At 37.6% G+C, this 14,897-nt stretch overlaps 1 protein-coding gene across 3 annotated transcripts in view; it reads right to left on the minus strand.

The window, feature by feature from the left end:
• Positions 1 to 14,897, minus strand: part of TBC1D9 (TBC1 domain family member 9) — a 50,603-nt gene that overhangs the window by 23,203 nt on the left and 12,503 nt on the right. For all 3 annotated transcript variants that reach the window (XM_051618342.1, XM_051618344.1, XM_051618345.1), the window contains exons 2-6: positions 11,882 to 11,992; positions 5,617 to 5,735; positions 3,904 to 4,132; positions 2,573 to 2,834; positions 1,220 to 1,427 (exon numbers count right to left, since the gene is read on the minus strand). In XM_051618342.1, the coding sequence (XP_051474302.1) occupies positions 1,220 to 1,427; positions 2,573 to 2,834; positions 3,904 to 4,132; positions 5,617 to 5,735; positions 11,882 to 11,992 (929 nt within the window). The remainder of the gene's footprint in view (positions 1 to 1,219; positions 1,428 to 2,572; positions 2,835 to 3,903; positions 4,133 to 5,616; positions 5,736 to 11,881; positions 11,993 to 14,897) is intronic.

Consider the following 14,897-nt stretch of genomic DNA (forward strand, 5'->3'; position numbering starts at 1 on the left):
AACCTCCAACAATGGGAAACTGACTCCATGTCTTTCCTCACAAAGGCAAACACCTAACCCTGTGAGGTGAAGGTTTCTGTTTGGCCTTCAATCGTTAGCAAAACAGTCACTAATCTAACTGAACCCCAACCTGTAAACAGTACTCGTGCCGTAATCTTTCAAGTCCAGGATAGTAGTTAACCAAGCTTTTGGTAAAGCATTTTAACACAAAGAAATCTCAGGGATAAGTCATAGTGTGGAGGAATTATGTAACAGCTGTGGCTTCTAAATGTTACCAATTATTAGTCTTAAAATCAAATAAAGCAATTAATCATGTTTGTGCAGTTCAGACATTGAACCAATCACTACTGTCAGAAATCACTTTTAACCAACTGCCTTTATGATTTAAACAATTTCTTAGGTAATGAAAACTGTTTTATTGCCTTGAGAATGGAAGAGGGCACATTTTGGTTAACTAGGACCTTTTCTTTTGCTCCTTTTTTAAACCTTTTGAAATACAGATCAATGGTAAGACATTAGTGGTAAGACATTAAAATCAGCATGTATATCTCTGTAGCTAAAAGGATAGAATAACAAATTTTCACAAAACATTTTCTTTGAAGATTTACTTAAACACTGTAATGCACAGTTCAGGTGCTAAATCACTTCTCTGTCCTTCCAACTTCCTTTTATTATCCTTCCTTTTATTTTTCTGTTATCTACGAATCTCTAAGTTCCTCATTAGCCTAAATGAGCTTCACTAATGTACTGGAAGTAGCTAAAAAGTGTTCCCATGTAATTCTTCTGTTTCACTTAAAAACTGTCTGAGCATGAACAGCACAAAACACAGGCAAGCTCTAGAGGTACAAGACAGACATTATAGCATGCTCTGCTATAATGAAAGCTGATACCCACTCATTTCAAGCAGAGACACACGTATCTGCAGGGCTCATCTTGGAGACTGAACCTACTGGGTGCAGTGAGCAGTGCAGGTGGCCACTGAAAGTCATCTTTTCTGATCATTGTTTCTGAATCAATGCTTTCTTATCTGTCAATGTTTGTCTTCCAAAACATCTCCAGGATATCAAAGAATACTGGAATCAGGCTAGGGTATGACCCAAAGCTTTAATTTAATAGAAAGCTTCCTTTAATTATTAAGGATAATGATCAGCTGGATGCAATTTCTAGTAAGATACTGCTTCTTTGTCTGCCCTTCAAATTTACAAATACAAATATTTACCTCTCGAAGAGGAATAATAAGGCTGCACAAGTTCTCTTCTTTACTAGTAAAGCAAATGTAGTTTGTAGAAACAAACATCTGACCCAAAATATGCATTTTATTGAATGGAGTCCAGAGAGTACAGTCTGTGTGTCCATCTAGTTTCTCATCCTTGGGAAGTCGGAACAGTGCACGGTATCGCTCACTCTTTGCTCTGGCATCAAGATCTCTAAAAAAAACCAAAAAACACCACAGAAAGCTTTTCTTGTTTTAAGAAATATATAATACATTTTTAGATATACTTTTAGATATACTTTTAGGTACAAGTTATCTGCAACATACAACTCAGTTGGGCACTGAGTGTACAGCAAAACAGTGGAAACAGTCTGCATGTAGAGAATGTAGAGTCTCTGCTACTGAAAGATTCTAAAAACTACATTAAAAAATATTTTGTCATGAATGATGTAGGTACATTGATCTTGACTTCTCAGAGTGGACTGTCTGGGTGATCTTTTCACCCCTACTTTCTGAGAATATATACAGTGACTCTATTTATTATTAACCAACACATACCCCATGTAATACTACACCAAAATGCTTCTTTGAGGCTTATTTACTAACATGATGGAATCCTTAGGGCTAGAGCTTGTTAACAATTTCAAGGCTTAGTCATGATAATGCAGTCAGTGCAAAACAGTGAATAGCTAGAGAAAAAAGTCGAAGCTATATAATGCGTGGCAGATGTCACTACACAATGAGAAATAAAACAAGCACTATTTACAATTCTTTATGGTTCACTAACATGATCAATATATAAAATAATGAAAAAATCCACAAGAAACTATAAAATTGCTGTATGAAGTCTACAAAAGAAGCAGAAATATCTTTCAGATAATTTTTAATCCCTTAGGATTTTACATCATTGTCTTTCTGTTACTTAATGTAAGTTCTAGATAGAATTAATAATCTAGAGCAATTTTTCAATTTCAGTTACAGAATGCAGTACAAATGTTAGCTACATTTCTTAGTAACACTTAAATTGCTTTATTACCTTCCCTTGGTAACATAAAAACACCTTGGATACCTAATGCAGCCAGTGTCAAGAGATACACTGAAGAGCTTCTGAACAAACAAGAATTAGGCTCAAATGTTTCTTCTATTTTTGCAACATGTTCATATTCAAATGTTTTCCCTTTCCTATTCAACAGGAAAGTGAGGAATTATAGTTTTAAAAATCACTCACATTTTGCCACTGTTGGAATCAATCATTGTGGAGTAACAGTAAATGGCAGCAACATTAGAAAACTTTTGGACAAAATGCTGCAAGTAAAAGGATTGAGGAGAAACAAATTACTATGCACCCGTGCTACCTACCGTTTCAGTGCAGACACTTTTTTTGGGGATTTCTTTTTCAGTTTGGGTAATGACCTGTCTTGTTCAAATCCTTCATTGTCCAAAAGCTGTCGCATAGCTATATTGGCAAGCTGTTCCATTAGTTTAAATGTCTCTGTGATATTAAGGAATACTGAGAAGAAATGTTCGCTTGACCTTGTGCTCACTTTGATCATATCAGGGAACAGCAGCGTCGCATTCTTCTCAAGTTGAGTGATATCGACCCAGCGGATAACTAACTTTGCTGAACAGAAGCAAACAAAAAAAGATTCAGTGCAAAAACTAGCATATTCAAAAGCATTTTTTAATCTTCCTCTTTCTATAGTATGTATTCAGCTGAAATGTTCCTGCACCTTAAAAAGTTGGGAGACCAGCACAAATAGATGCAGCTTGTACAAACAATGAACACTCGACAAACAGCCAATAAAAAGAGTTTAAATTCCATTTACGTGTGTGGCTCAGAACACCATACAGAACCATTACAAAGCTAAGTGGGCTAACAATTTTTCACTGCTACAGCACTAGCTCAGACTCTTGCACATCTTTTTTTTCCTATGGAAGCAAAGAAACATAGTCTAGACACATCAGATAGGCTTGCAGTATTTTTATACATTCAAGTTTCATATATTACAGTAATGACAGATCCCTGGTTTTTCTTCCAACACTGCAACAGGTTAGGATAGTGTCCTGAGAACAAGGACATATCCATTTAATCTTATCTACATTTATTTTCATTAAAAATAAATAAATAAATAAATAAAATTATCCAGTCATTCACCAGGGTATGTCTACAAAGCTCAAAAGAAAGACCTGGGGCTGATTCATTGCCCATACCCAAGTACTGCAGACTTGCTCACCTCCAGCATCCTTAGAATTAACTCCCTCTAGAGCAGACTGGTTGCATCCACACTACATAGTTCTTGATCCTGGATCTCCTCTGAGCTCTTTTTGCTGCTCTGGTGTTGCACCAGAGTAAATGTGGTGTTTAAGGTTGCCAAGTCTGCCAGAGGAGTACTGAAGGATTGTATAAGAGCAGAAGGAGCCAAAACCAGTGTGATCTCATCCCTGTTCCCTTTTAGGCACAGTCCCTGAAGTGTAACATGCCTCTAAACAATGCCCAGATACTGTTTTACAGATAACTCCTTTGAGAAATACAAAACAAACAAAGGAGCAAGTGCACAGTTAAGCTCTCTGCTCCTCTTTTCCTCAGCAGTGACCCCCAGCAGCCCAGCAGGTGAACAGTAGTAGCAAACTACAGAAGATTTCCTAACAATTCTTAGATGCACAAATCACTGTTCTGCTGTAAAACGTACCTTCCCTGCCCATGAGGAAAGAATAAAAGCAAAGGTGATTAATGCTGAGATACACCCAGCCCTGACGGGGAACCTTCCCCTTCCAGTAGCTGCAGGAGTAGTAGTTCACCAATTTCTCTTCTTCTGGCATCCCAAACAGCTTGTGAAATTTTACTATGGCTTCCTTAAATTTTTCTGTATCGTCATCCTCCTTGATGCCATTGATTTTGTTGTACTCAGCAATGATGCCCTAAGCAGGGGATTGAAGTACACAGCATGTTAGTTTGCCATGGGTATCAGATACCCACTGCTGTCTGGGCCAGAGGCCACAACAGTTACTGCAATGTCAGGAAAGTGTTTTGCTCATCTCTTACTCCTCTGCTCATTCTCTTGCTTATATACTTGCTTTATTCAAGGCTGTCTTTCTGATGACCTTCCTCCCTACTATACCTATGACTAAAGCAACCAAGCATAAACCACTTGCCAACACCCTGTTTTAAATTAACCAGCCTATCTCAACTACTCCTAACAACTCTGTAAAGCACCTACGATTTGTAATATTTTCCCCTTCCATGTAAATATGCTCCCTGAGGGGTCAAGGGATGAGATTTCACCAGAACATTTTCTTCCAGAAAAATAAAAGGAAAAAAGGTATGTTATTCATGAGGTAAAATATCAAATTACTTTTATGACCTCTCTTAGCAGACCTTAAGCAAAAGAAAAGAGCAAGAGACAAAACCTGAAATAGCTCCTATTAGTTAACTGGTAGGATGGAAACATCATTCAAACTTTCAGGTACAGACCACCTTCATAAAATCTGAAGTAGCAGCAGCCTGGTGAAAAGCTGCTTTTTGATACCTCACTGACTACAGTTCCTTCTGTTCTGTACTGAAGTTCTGGTCCATTCATTTATTTTCCCTGTCTCTTTTATAAATCTTCTCTATTGCCTCATATATGAAAAGTTACAAAAAGGAAAGTGACTTATTCCCTTCAAATTGCTCCATTTTTACATGGAAATCAGAGCTAAGACAGCAAACCATCATTTATGTTTAATATTTGTCCAACTCTAAAATGTAACAATTTTCTTAAAGGATTATATTTGACAAGTCAGATGTCTTCTCACATAAGGTGTTTCAATGATCATTTATAGCCCTCATACCTGATTCACTAGTAAAACACAAACAACTACAGGATTTTTAAGACAGTTGATTTACTACATGAAACGCTAAAGAGGAATGAGACAAAGCCAATGCTTAGAACACACCCCAAGTAAGTACAGCAATTTTACTTACAATCAAACTTTTACCAAAATAGTTAAGATAATTCTTAGTGTGGATAAAGTATTTTTTACCAGTATAGCTACTATCTCCTCTCTAAGGACAAAAAGAAATTCTGTTAAAATCAACCAAAACCCAAACCACCGAACAGCAACTCCTAACACCTTTATGAAGTGTAAATGCCAACACTATATCTATATCTATATATAGATATAGATATATACACATAAATAAAATATCACACTGGTGTAGGTATGTGCCCTAGTCCCAGTTTCCTTAATTTTTACATGCATTTCTACTTAGAATCTGGTTTTGCTTCAAAAAGGTGAAGCAGCCTGGGGACTAGCAGGCAAAATTTGTTCAGAATTCACATCAGTTTTCCTTCCACATCCACATTTATCAATAACAACACTTAATAATAATTAATATTGTAATTAATAATAATACATTTAACTACCTGTATTTTTCCTCTGACAAATGTATTTATGTCATTCTCATTTTCAAAGATTGAAAGAGTTTGCAACAAATTCTGTTCAAGCCATTCCCAGTGTTCAGTGATTTCCTTCCTTGAGCAACCTGCATATAAACAAAAGCCACCAAAGTCAGAAAATAAATAATTCACTGGTGTCAATGTCTGCTTAAGCATAAACAAAAAACTAATAAAACTTGCCATTAACTGGAGGTGCAATACTTCACCAGATGCTGCAACCCTGGAAATTCCAAAATTTTTCACCTATAGTATTTAATTTCATCATACGTAGGTACCAATCTTCAAAATTATTCTGTTAGAAGAACAAGCTACTTATGTCCGTATCATGAGCAAACCCCCCCTACATTTAAAATTCTAACCAAAATAATTACATGGAGCCACTCAATGTCACAGAGTTAGCAAGATATTACCTGCAACTGTTAGGAACTGACAGAAAAAACCCAACAGTTGTATATTCTATAGAATCACAGAACAGTCACGGTTGGAAAGGACCTCTGGTTAGGAACCAGCCTACCATTGGTTCCCAATACTTCACCATCACATACATCTATAAACTATGAAACAATTATAAAATGTCAAGAGTAAAAGCTAAAAAGGATCATCTTCCTGACAAGTTTATTTCACTGTCTCTTCCTCAGAAGAACAATGTTGAAAAACATCTAAGAAAACTGAGTCTTTTCAGGGGAAGCAAGTTGTCAGAGGTGGTTTACTTTTAATGATGAAAGAATAAACGAAACTTTGATGACCCTAGTTTGCTTAGAAGACCAAAAGTCAGCTCAGGAGGAATCAGCTTACATGTAGTCTGTAAAGCAGTACAGAACAGGGATGAAAAAGCTTCTTGTGTGAACTAGAATGTATATATGTTAATTTTTGCTTCTATTTTACTTGAGATGGATTGCAATAAATTTAACTTCCATTTTGTTCTCAACATCTTACAAAGTAATATTGTTAGTGCTCTTCAGGATCTGTGGCCACCCTGATGGAAGAATAAACTCAAGCACTCACCAAAAAACCTGTTTGCCCAAAAAAGGATGTTGTGGGAATTACGTCTACACCAGGACTTTACAGTCTTTTCAAAACCAAAATAATTACATATTCACATACTAACACCTGTATCTGAATGTGGATTTAAAGTATCTCAATCCAGGTAGGAAACAGCATCAATATTGCATCACCTTTTGTTCAAATCGCAGATTTGTCTGATTTTAGTTGGAACTAGCAAGTAGATGTACCTGCTAACTAATGCTGCAGAACACAGCGAAGGGCCCATGTGAAGCATCCATTAAAAAGACGTCAAATTACACCAAGCTCTTCCTAAAAACTTCTTCAGCTTCACTACAGGCACAAATTGCCACATGTCTGCAAGTGAGTGTGTCCACCACTAGTAGAAGAACTCAATGCAACCACCCTGAAACATACTAAACAATCATTTTCCTTCTTGTTCATCAACAAACAACGGGGAAAAATATTCTTAATGCAGCATACAATGGGCTTCGCACAACTCCAACAAAAGCATTGGAATGCAACATTCTGAGCAACTTCCAGGGGAATTTCATAACCCAAGCTGCAGTATGGATACACGAATCATGTTGCAGAATAGTCTGCATACATAACCAATATTTCAGAACCACAAATGATTGCCACTGCTGCTTCTTCTTAAAACTACTGGATGAAACCAGACCTTTCTGGAAATCAGGAGGTGGTCTGAAGACTAATTTATTTCTTCTTGGCTTTTACACTGCTTTAAAAGCCAACAAAGACATACACGAGCTATGTATATAAAAACCTAGACTGCCATCAGAGAACCCACTAATTAGTGCAGACAGGCTATCATGATGAACTATTTCTTAATGCTCTCTATTTCTTCTTTGTGGTTCATAAATTATTTCTCATGACTTCTTAAGAAACAGCTTTGGCTGATTAATCTGTAACAACCCACCTCTTTGTTTCCACTGTTTTTTGTTTCCACTGTCTTACTGTTTACTCTCCCAGTCTCACCAACAACAGACCATGCAATCAGGCCAGTTCTCATCAATTTATCACCCCAGTCCAGATCTTTCTTTTTGCTTTGTTCACTCAGGATTAAAGAACACTGTTGCTGTGCTGTTTTAAACTACAGGTCTATTTCCACTCTGCTACTGGCAAGTCTTTGCCTACCTTAACATATTAGATGTTTTGCCATCATTGGCTTTTTAGGTAAATTAAGCAATATCTCTTAACTCTCAGGGAAGGGAAAAAAACATTTAACAGTTAAACCACTGCACTTCAGAATACAGAGCCCTCAAAACTGGCAGGAAATAAAGGGGAAAACAGCTACAGTGCATAGAGTAGGGTACTCAGGCAATGGTGGGCTCTGTGGCTAAAACAGTGTTGTGTTGGCCAGCATCCCTGGCAGAATGAGCTACTTTTCTCAGTCTTCAGGGAGGAAACTAGTAAGCGTGTAAAACAGAAGTTGGAGAGCTAAGGGAGGTCTAGACCAGAAGAGCTGGATAGAGAAAGGATGCATGGTCCTGGAGAGAGCAGGAGAAGGGGTAACTGCCTGGCAGGTGGGGTGAAGTAACAGCATGAGCAACATGGAAACATCTCTGAGGGACAGGATTAGGTTGCTACCGTTTGGTTTGTCTAAGGTAAGAGGTGAAGGTACAGAGGGAATGTGACTGAGTTCAGGACTCAGAAGAAAATTGACAAGTCATATAAACATGCTTTAAAACACACTCAGAAGCATAATCTCTTATTTTTTCAGCTGATGGCTAAGGAATAGGGATGGCTTAACATGAGACAGCTGATGAGGCTGCTTTGTCTGGTCTTCTATTCCAAGTAGATTCTCACCTGAAATGTTTATTTGTCAACCTGAACTGCTGCTGTTAATAGAATGCACTGCAAGAGAACCTCTAACACTTCAGGGAGTCAAAAATTGTTCCTGCCAGTACTAACAGCTTCGGGAGTGAACTGACAAAACCTCAATTTGTGCAGAGAGGGGGGAAGAAATAGTTATGGCTGGTAAACTCAAGAGCACTCTAATTAAAACTTGTAGCTTTATTAGCCAAAGCACATGAGCTTTTCTGAAAACCTTTTCTAAGGCATGTAATAAAATTTCAAGGTTCGTGCTTTAAAATAATCCATTTTATTTTTTTCCCATGTGAACATATAGATTTAGAAACTTCTATATAACTGTATATAATTACTATTACCACAAAAACCCTCCAGCAATGGCTCTACACCTGAAAAATACACAAAGTCATAGTAAGAATGTCTTGATTTTATAGGTGGAGAAGATGTTCACTTCCAAAGAGATTTTATATATACCACCATTTTTCCCCCTAAACTGAGCACTAGCACACTGGGGAGGGACACCAACAAGGGACACAGAAAGGCTACTACAGTACATGTTCAGTTTTGCATAAAACATTTTGGATTTCTAGACTACTACAAAATTAATATGCTTAAAACTGTTCTTCAAAAGTTACCAATAACATCTTTCCAGTAGAGTTCAACAGATGGAACTCTAACCTGTGACATCTTCAACACAACACTGCACTAGAGAAAGAGCCTCCTTTACAGAGCTATAAAGCCTCAGATTTACCTTCTGGCATTCTCATACAGCTTAGACCAGTAGAGTTAATACGCAAGAAAACTCACATCCAGAATGAATTATAAACAAATCTGGGGTCTAAACATAACTTGTCATTTTAGAGCCAACAAAGCCTCTTGAATTATTTTTTACCCTTGGTATAGTCTTTCACAGAACAAGACCAAATGTCATGTAGCATGAATGAGGCAGGAAACCATCACATTTCTTCCAGTCACCCTGCAGAGCTACTTACTGAGTATATAGATCATTGTTTTATGGAATGCAGAGGAGAATATAGCAAATTTCTGTAAAAATAAGAGATTACAGGAACCAAATAACCAGCAGTCTACCCCCATTGAACAGGGAGGGACAGCTGTGCAATGCAAGACAAATCAAGAGTTGCATAGCTAAAAGCAGCCAATTCCCATAGTAACCTGTACAATGGAAACAACCCTTAATTAGTTCAGAAGGAATTGCTTTATTTACAAGTTCATAAAATAACTACAGCGCAGAGCCTCAGGCAACACCGGGCTCCTCAGCTTCAAGGATGCATAAATATGCTCCCTGTAAAGTCTTACCTCCCTGTAAGAGCCACACTATACCACTCAGGTCACAAGACTAAGCTAGTGCAGTTTTGTAATTTAACAAAAATTCCTACGCCAATCAACGAGGCAGATATTAGGAGACTAAAAATTCAATAAATACTCCACAAAATGGAAGCACAGATGCACGCATTAACTACCTTAGCAATTTTAATTACGTTCATAATTGAAGAGAATGTTTGTTAAAACTAGCTTAAATGTAAACAAAGAGTATTGTATTTTTACATAAAATCTGCAATATCTGTCACAGAAGAGGAATAAAATCCTCACAGTTTAGCAGCACCATGAATTTCAACATTTATGGTTCATGCGTTAATTCTGGGGCCATAACTCATCTGTTTTCAATTCTGTGTCCCTAGTTATCTGAGGACACAAATTGTAGGTATAAAATTAGAGCATCTATATGTAGCATGCAAAAAACCTGCAAATGCACTTAAAGAAAAGTCACATGACCTATTTACACAGTCCTAAAAATTAATTTCTGAATATGTGCACAGTATGAGTGTCTTTGAAGAAACCCTATCCTGTTGAGAACTTTGTGATACGTAATTTTCTTTAGAAGGGAGTCTGCAAACACCAAGAAAATTTGTGTCTCAGTTGTTCTTTACAGTTTATAGGACAGAGTGGCTTACTAATTACTTCACATATTACGTTACTGGCCACTCTTGATGCATTTCTCCTCTTCTTCCCTTCCCAATAGAAAGCATTTCTCAAAGGAAAAGTAAGCTGAATAATGGCATATTATTGGGAGAGTGGGCACAGATGAGAGGGCACTCTTAGGCCAGAAGTCCACAGCTTCATCAACCAGTATCTTTCAGTGTCAGGTAGCACTGGGGGAGCTGAAAGTTACCAGTCTGCCTGCCAGACGACAGGCATTTATGCACTTCTCATTTGTCCTGTTTCTCATTTTTCTTTCAAATGAACAGACTTGTGGCTGCTGCCTAAAACAACGTTTGAAACTTTAGACCTAGTGGAGCTGCATTCCAAAGCTTCCACTTGCTAGGACTGAAAAGCAACACTACCAAACAGGATCTGACCTTACAAGCTTGGCCAATCAAAGCTAAATAACCTCAACCCGCATTCAGCTTCAGATGCTACTTTCAGAGTTGACAAAGAACCAGAAACTAGCTGCAGAGTGCTTTAGGCTGCTTGCAATAGGTACCTGACCACAGAAATAAGTATTCAGTATTTACAGGATCCAATGTATGCAAAAATCCTATTTAATGTACCAAAATATCAACTTCTTTGATTTCACTGACTACTACAATGACAGAAAAAAGTAATACAATTAGATCTGTCAAAGTTTGAGCCTTAAAGACCAAATCTTCTAAGAGTTGTTGCGTCTATGTAAGAACACACACTTCAGTATTTAACTCCACCATAGCTACCATCTTGCTGATTTTCTAAGTACATCATAATTAGAAAGACAGCATACTGTCTGAAATAAACATTCAGGATGTGAGTATCCCTGGCATTGGGATGGCATTTATCCTGGAGGAGATTAAGCTCGCTCTCCAGGAAATGCCACACAGGCATTCAGTACTCAGGTGCGAGCTGTGGTTGCACTGTCTTCCCTGTTTCCATTTCAAGGGAAGCCAGTGCCCTGTCTAGGTAATGTGGGGGCTAAAACCTAGGTACTCCTCCTACCCTTTACAGATACCCCATCCATCACCCAGGAATGCTGTACCTCAGAAATGCTGTAGAAGTGAGCCATAGGCATGGAGAAAAAAATGCAAAGAGGAGGGATAAATATCAGACTGCTTGTCTGGGAACATCTTTGGGAAATGAAGGCTGGGAAATAAGAGATGTTTATGTCCCTGCTCCATGGCCATTTCTGATTTTATTCAGTTACCATGCATAACACATACACACGTTCCAGCACTCAAGGTTTGGACATTAAGTTTTGTTGCTTCTTAAAGTAACCACTAGAGCAGGTTTTCATCCTGACCCATTTATTTATCCTGAAATGCCTGTGCTCAGCAGGCAGGATGCTCTGTTAGTTACGTGTCACCGTATCAAGGAAGAATAAAAATCCACATGTCAGTGTATTTGTCCTTACCACAGGCGATAGTCCAATAGACCAAGGAGTCTGGTGCCTGGTAGAGGATTCGATACGGGGCCACTCTGGCACTGGAGTCCAACACGACATCAAGAGTACCCACAAGGAGACCTATGGAACAGGAAATCCTGATGAATATACAATGATGGATCAGCCATAATCCCACCCGAGGTGGCTCCACAGCCACCTTGCTTTCCATTTCACCCTCCATAAGTAAAATGCAGACCTATGTATTCATCTCCACCCTCGTTGCCTCATGTTGTAAAGAGGGAAAGTGACTCCACAGTGAAAAACCTTGTTTCAAAAAGACTTCAGCTCTTAAAATACATTGATTCTAGCATAAAGGCAGATGAACTGCAGCAAAAAAGAATGTAGTTGTTTTATAAAACCATGTTTAAAAGTTATTTAGTTCTTTGCTGTGTTTCATATACTGTTGGAGTCCTGGGAAAAACAAAATAACAATAAAGCATCCACCACAAGATCAACAAAAACACCACCCCAGACAATACAACCCAGACAAATTCAAAATGTCAGCTAAGAAAAACTAACACTTCCAGCAAAAATAATTACATTGCTTAGTGGTCTTATTGTTTATAGCAGAAAGGATCAAAATGCCTAACAGTCAAGCTGTTTTTAAGATGAAAGGATACTAATGAAAGACAAAGCCATACTGTTTTCCCAAAGTAGCTTTGAAAATTCTTTGCTACGGAGGGGGCCATCAACAGTTGCATACCAAGTGCTACTAATAATTCCTAAATACATTTCCATAAATGATAGATCCTATTTTAATAAGAAAGTACACACAAAACAAAACTCTAAGCTCCCAAACCCTCTCCCAGAAGAAGCCCTATTTTTATTTTTAAAAGATGTATAAGTTTTCCCCCTTTTCACCTCCACAAAGGATTTTCATCTCCCCTGCAGAAATGTCAGATTTAAATTCTCATGTTGAAGTTCTCAGCAAATTCATGCTGAAAAGAAATAGATGAACTTCCAAAGATTATTTTTTTTTTCTGCAAATATTTATTGGGGTCAAAATTCAATGTTTTTAAACAGTTGAAATAAACTGCATGTATTAAAAAAAAACATTCTAAAACACTCCTGTTAAAATGCTCTTCTCCTCTCAAGCAGCTGCTTTCATCTTTTACCGTCATTGTTTTATTAGTTCCTCATTTTGCACTGTCATAATTGGTAAAGAAGACTGCTTGCCTCGCTGTTTTTCTTTCACATTTATTTTATGCATCATAAAGATGAAAGTACTACCCATTTCCCGTCTTAGTAGATCCTTTAAATCTGAACTGAAACTGGTATTTGGAAATACCCCACCTATCTTTTCCCCTATTCAATGTTTTTTTTATTTATATTTTGTTTTATACAGATTTTCACAGACCAGATCAAAGGCAATCTCTTCCTGCCTGATGCATTAATATCCAACAGTTTCAAATCCAAGAATTCTGAAATACACAAGAAACAAGTCTGAAGACAGCATCAGGTCATCAAGTAAGCAGTGTTAGAGAGCTATCTGCTAATTACAGGGTATGAACACAAAATATTAAATATAAACAAAGTATCCCAATATTCATTAGTCTAACCAGCTTTAGTTGTTCTATTGTCATCCTAAACCCTCACCTCTCATGCATTTTGATTACTGGTGTACAACTGACAAGCTGCCTCTGGCCAATCCTTTACCAGCCCTCATAGATAAACCTTGATTCCTTTTAAACTCAGGATGCTGAAGTAGGTTATAATGTTCTTTTAAACTCTTTTTTTTTATTATTTGCTGTCAAACATACCTTCCATTCTAGGGTCACAAAACCAGTAAGGCCCTGGTCCAAAAAGTCCATATGTGCTTCAAGCATGGGCAAAGATGTCCAAACTTCTAAATCTTCTATTAAGTTCAAAAGTATTGCTCAACTGGAGTGTAGATCAAGGCAGACACTACACTGTGTTAATCACCTGGATTTGCTAGAAACATCTAACAGGGCTTATGCCAAAGATTCTTCACACTTTGCAGCTTCACATGTCTACCAACAGTACTAAATATGCAATAGTCATGATGCAGTATCTAAATAAAGTTTTATGCTGGCCAAATGGAATCTCCAAGGTACAGATACACTGTTAAATCCCTGTAATCTTTAAAAGTGTACTTGTTTCTTTCCTCCTGCTATATTTCCTAATCTGTTGGTGTGTAGGTGGTCCTGCCAGACAATTCTGCCACTAAGATACAGGAGGGCGCTGCAGCTGTAACAACTGGGATACACAGGTAAGGTCAGGGAGCCAGAACATCCCCCTGTCCCACCAAACAGAAACAATGTGAGACAGAGCAGTGTGTTCAAGAAACGTGGAGAGTGCTACAAACAAACAAAACCAAAAAAGACCAGCCAGCACTGAAACAACAGATGGGAGGCAGGTAATGAAAAGGAAGAATACTCTCCACTGATACAGTAAGTTGGAGTTGCCCAGTGCCTTTTCAGCAATGGACCCAGATTGTAGAAACATCCATGCAGGGAGGTTAAAGGAAGAAAATTCACAGAACTCCAGAAGACCACATGGAAATTCAAAGTCACGCTTACCATGATAATTGCAGCAGTAAATTTTTACTTACATAATGAAATAGCTGTTTTGATTGATGATATCTGTGACATTTAAAAAAGTAATTTATGTGGTTTATATACATTCAAGCAAATTAATATTCACTCGTGCAATCATGAGCTACCCCTGACTGCTGCCCTCCAGGAACTGTTCCATTTTGCATTGCAGGCCAGTGTTGTTTTTTTAGGTTTGAGTGTTTGGTTATTTTATTGAAATCCAGACACGTGATGCAACCAGAATGAAATCACAACAGTTCAAACTGATAATCTCTCTGAGGAACTTTTACATTAAGTGATCATAACAAAATAAAAAAATTATTTTAATACTGTTCATTAATTCTTCACATAGCAAGTACCTTTTGAGAAATGATTAAGGAATAAGTAACTGAAAGTTTCTATAGAAACAGAAGAGGCAAAAAATAATCACT

Source organism: Apus apus, chromosome 4 (genome assembly GCF_020740795.1).
Source record: "Apus apus isolate bApuApu2 chromosome 4, bApuApu2.pri.cur, whole genome shotgun sequence".
Taxonomy (NCBI): domain Eukaryota; kingdom Metazoa; phylum Chordata; class Aves; order Apodiformes; family Apodidae; genus Apus; species Apus apus.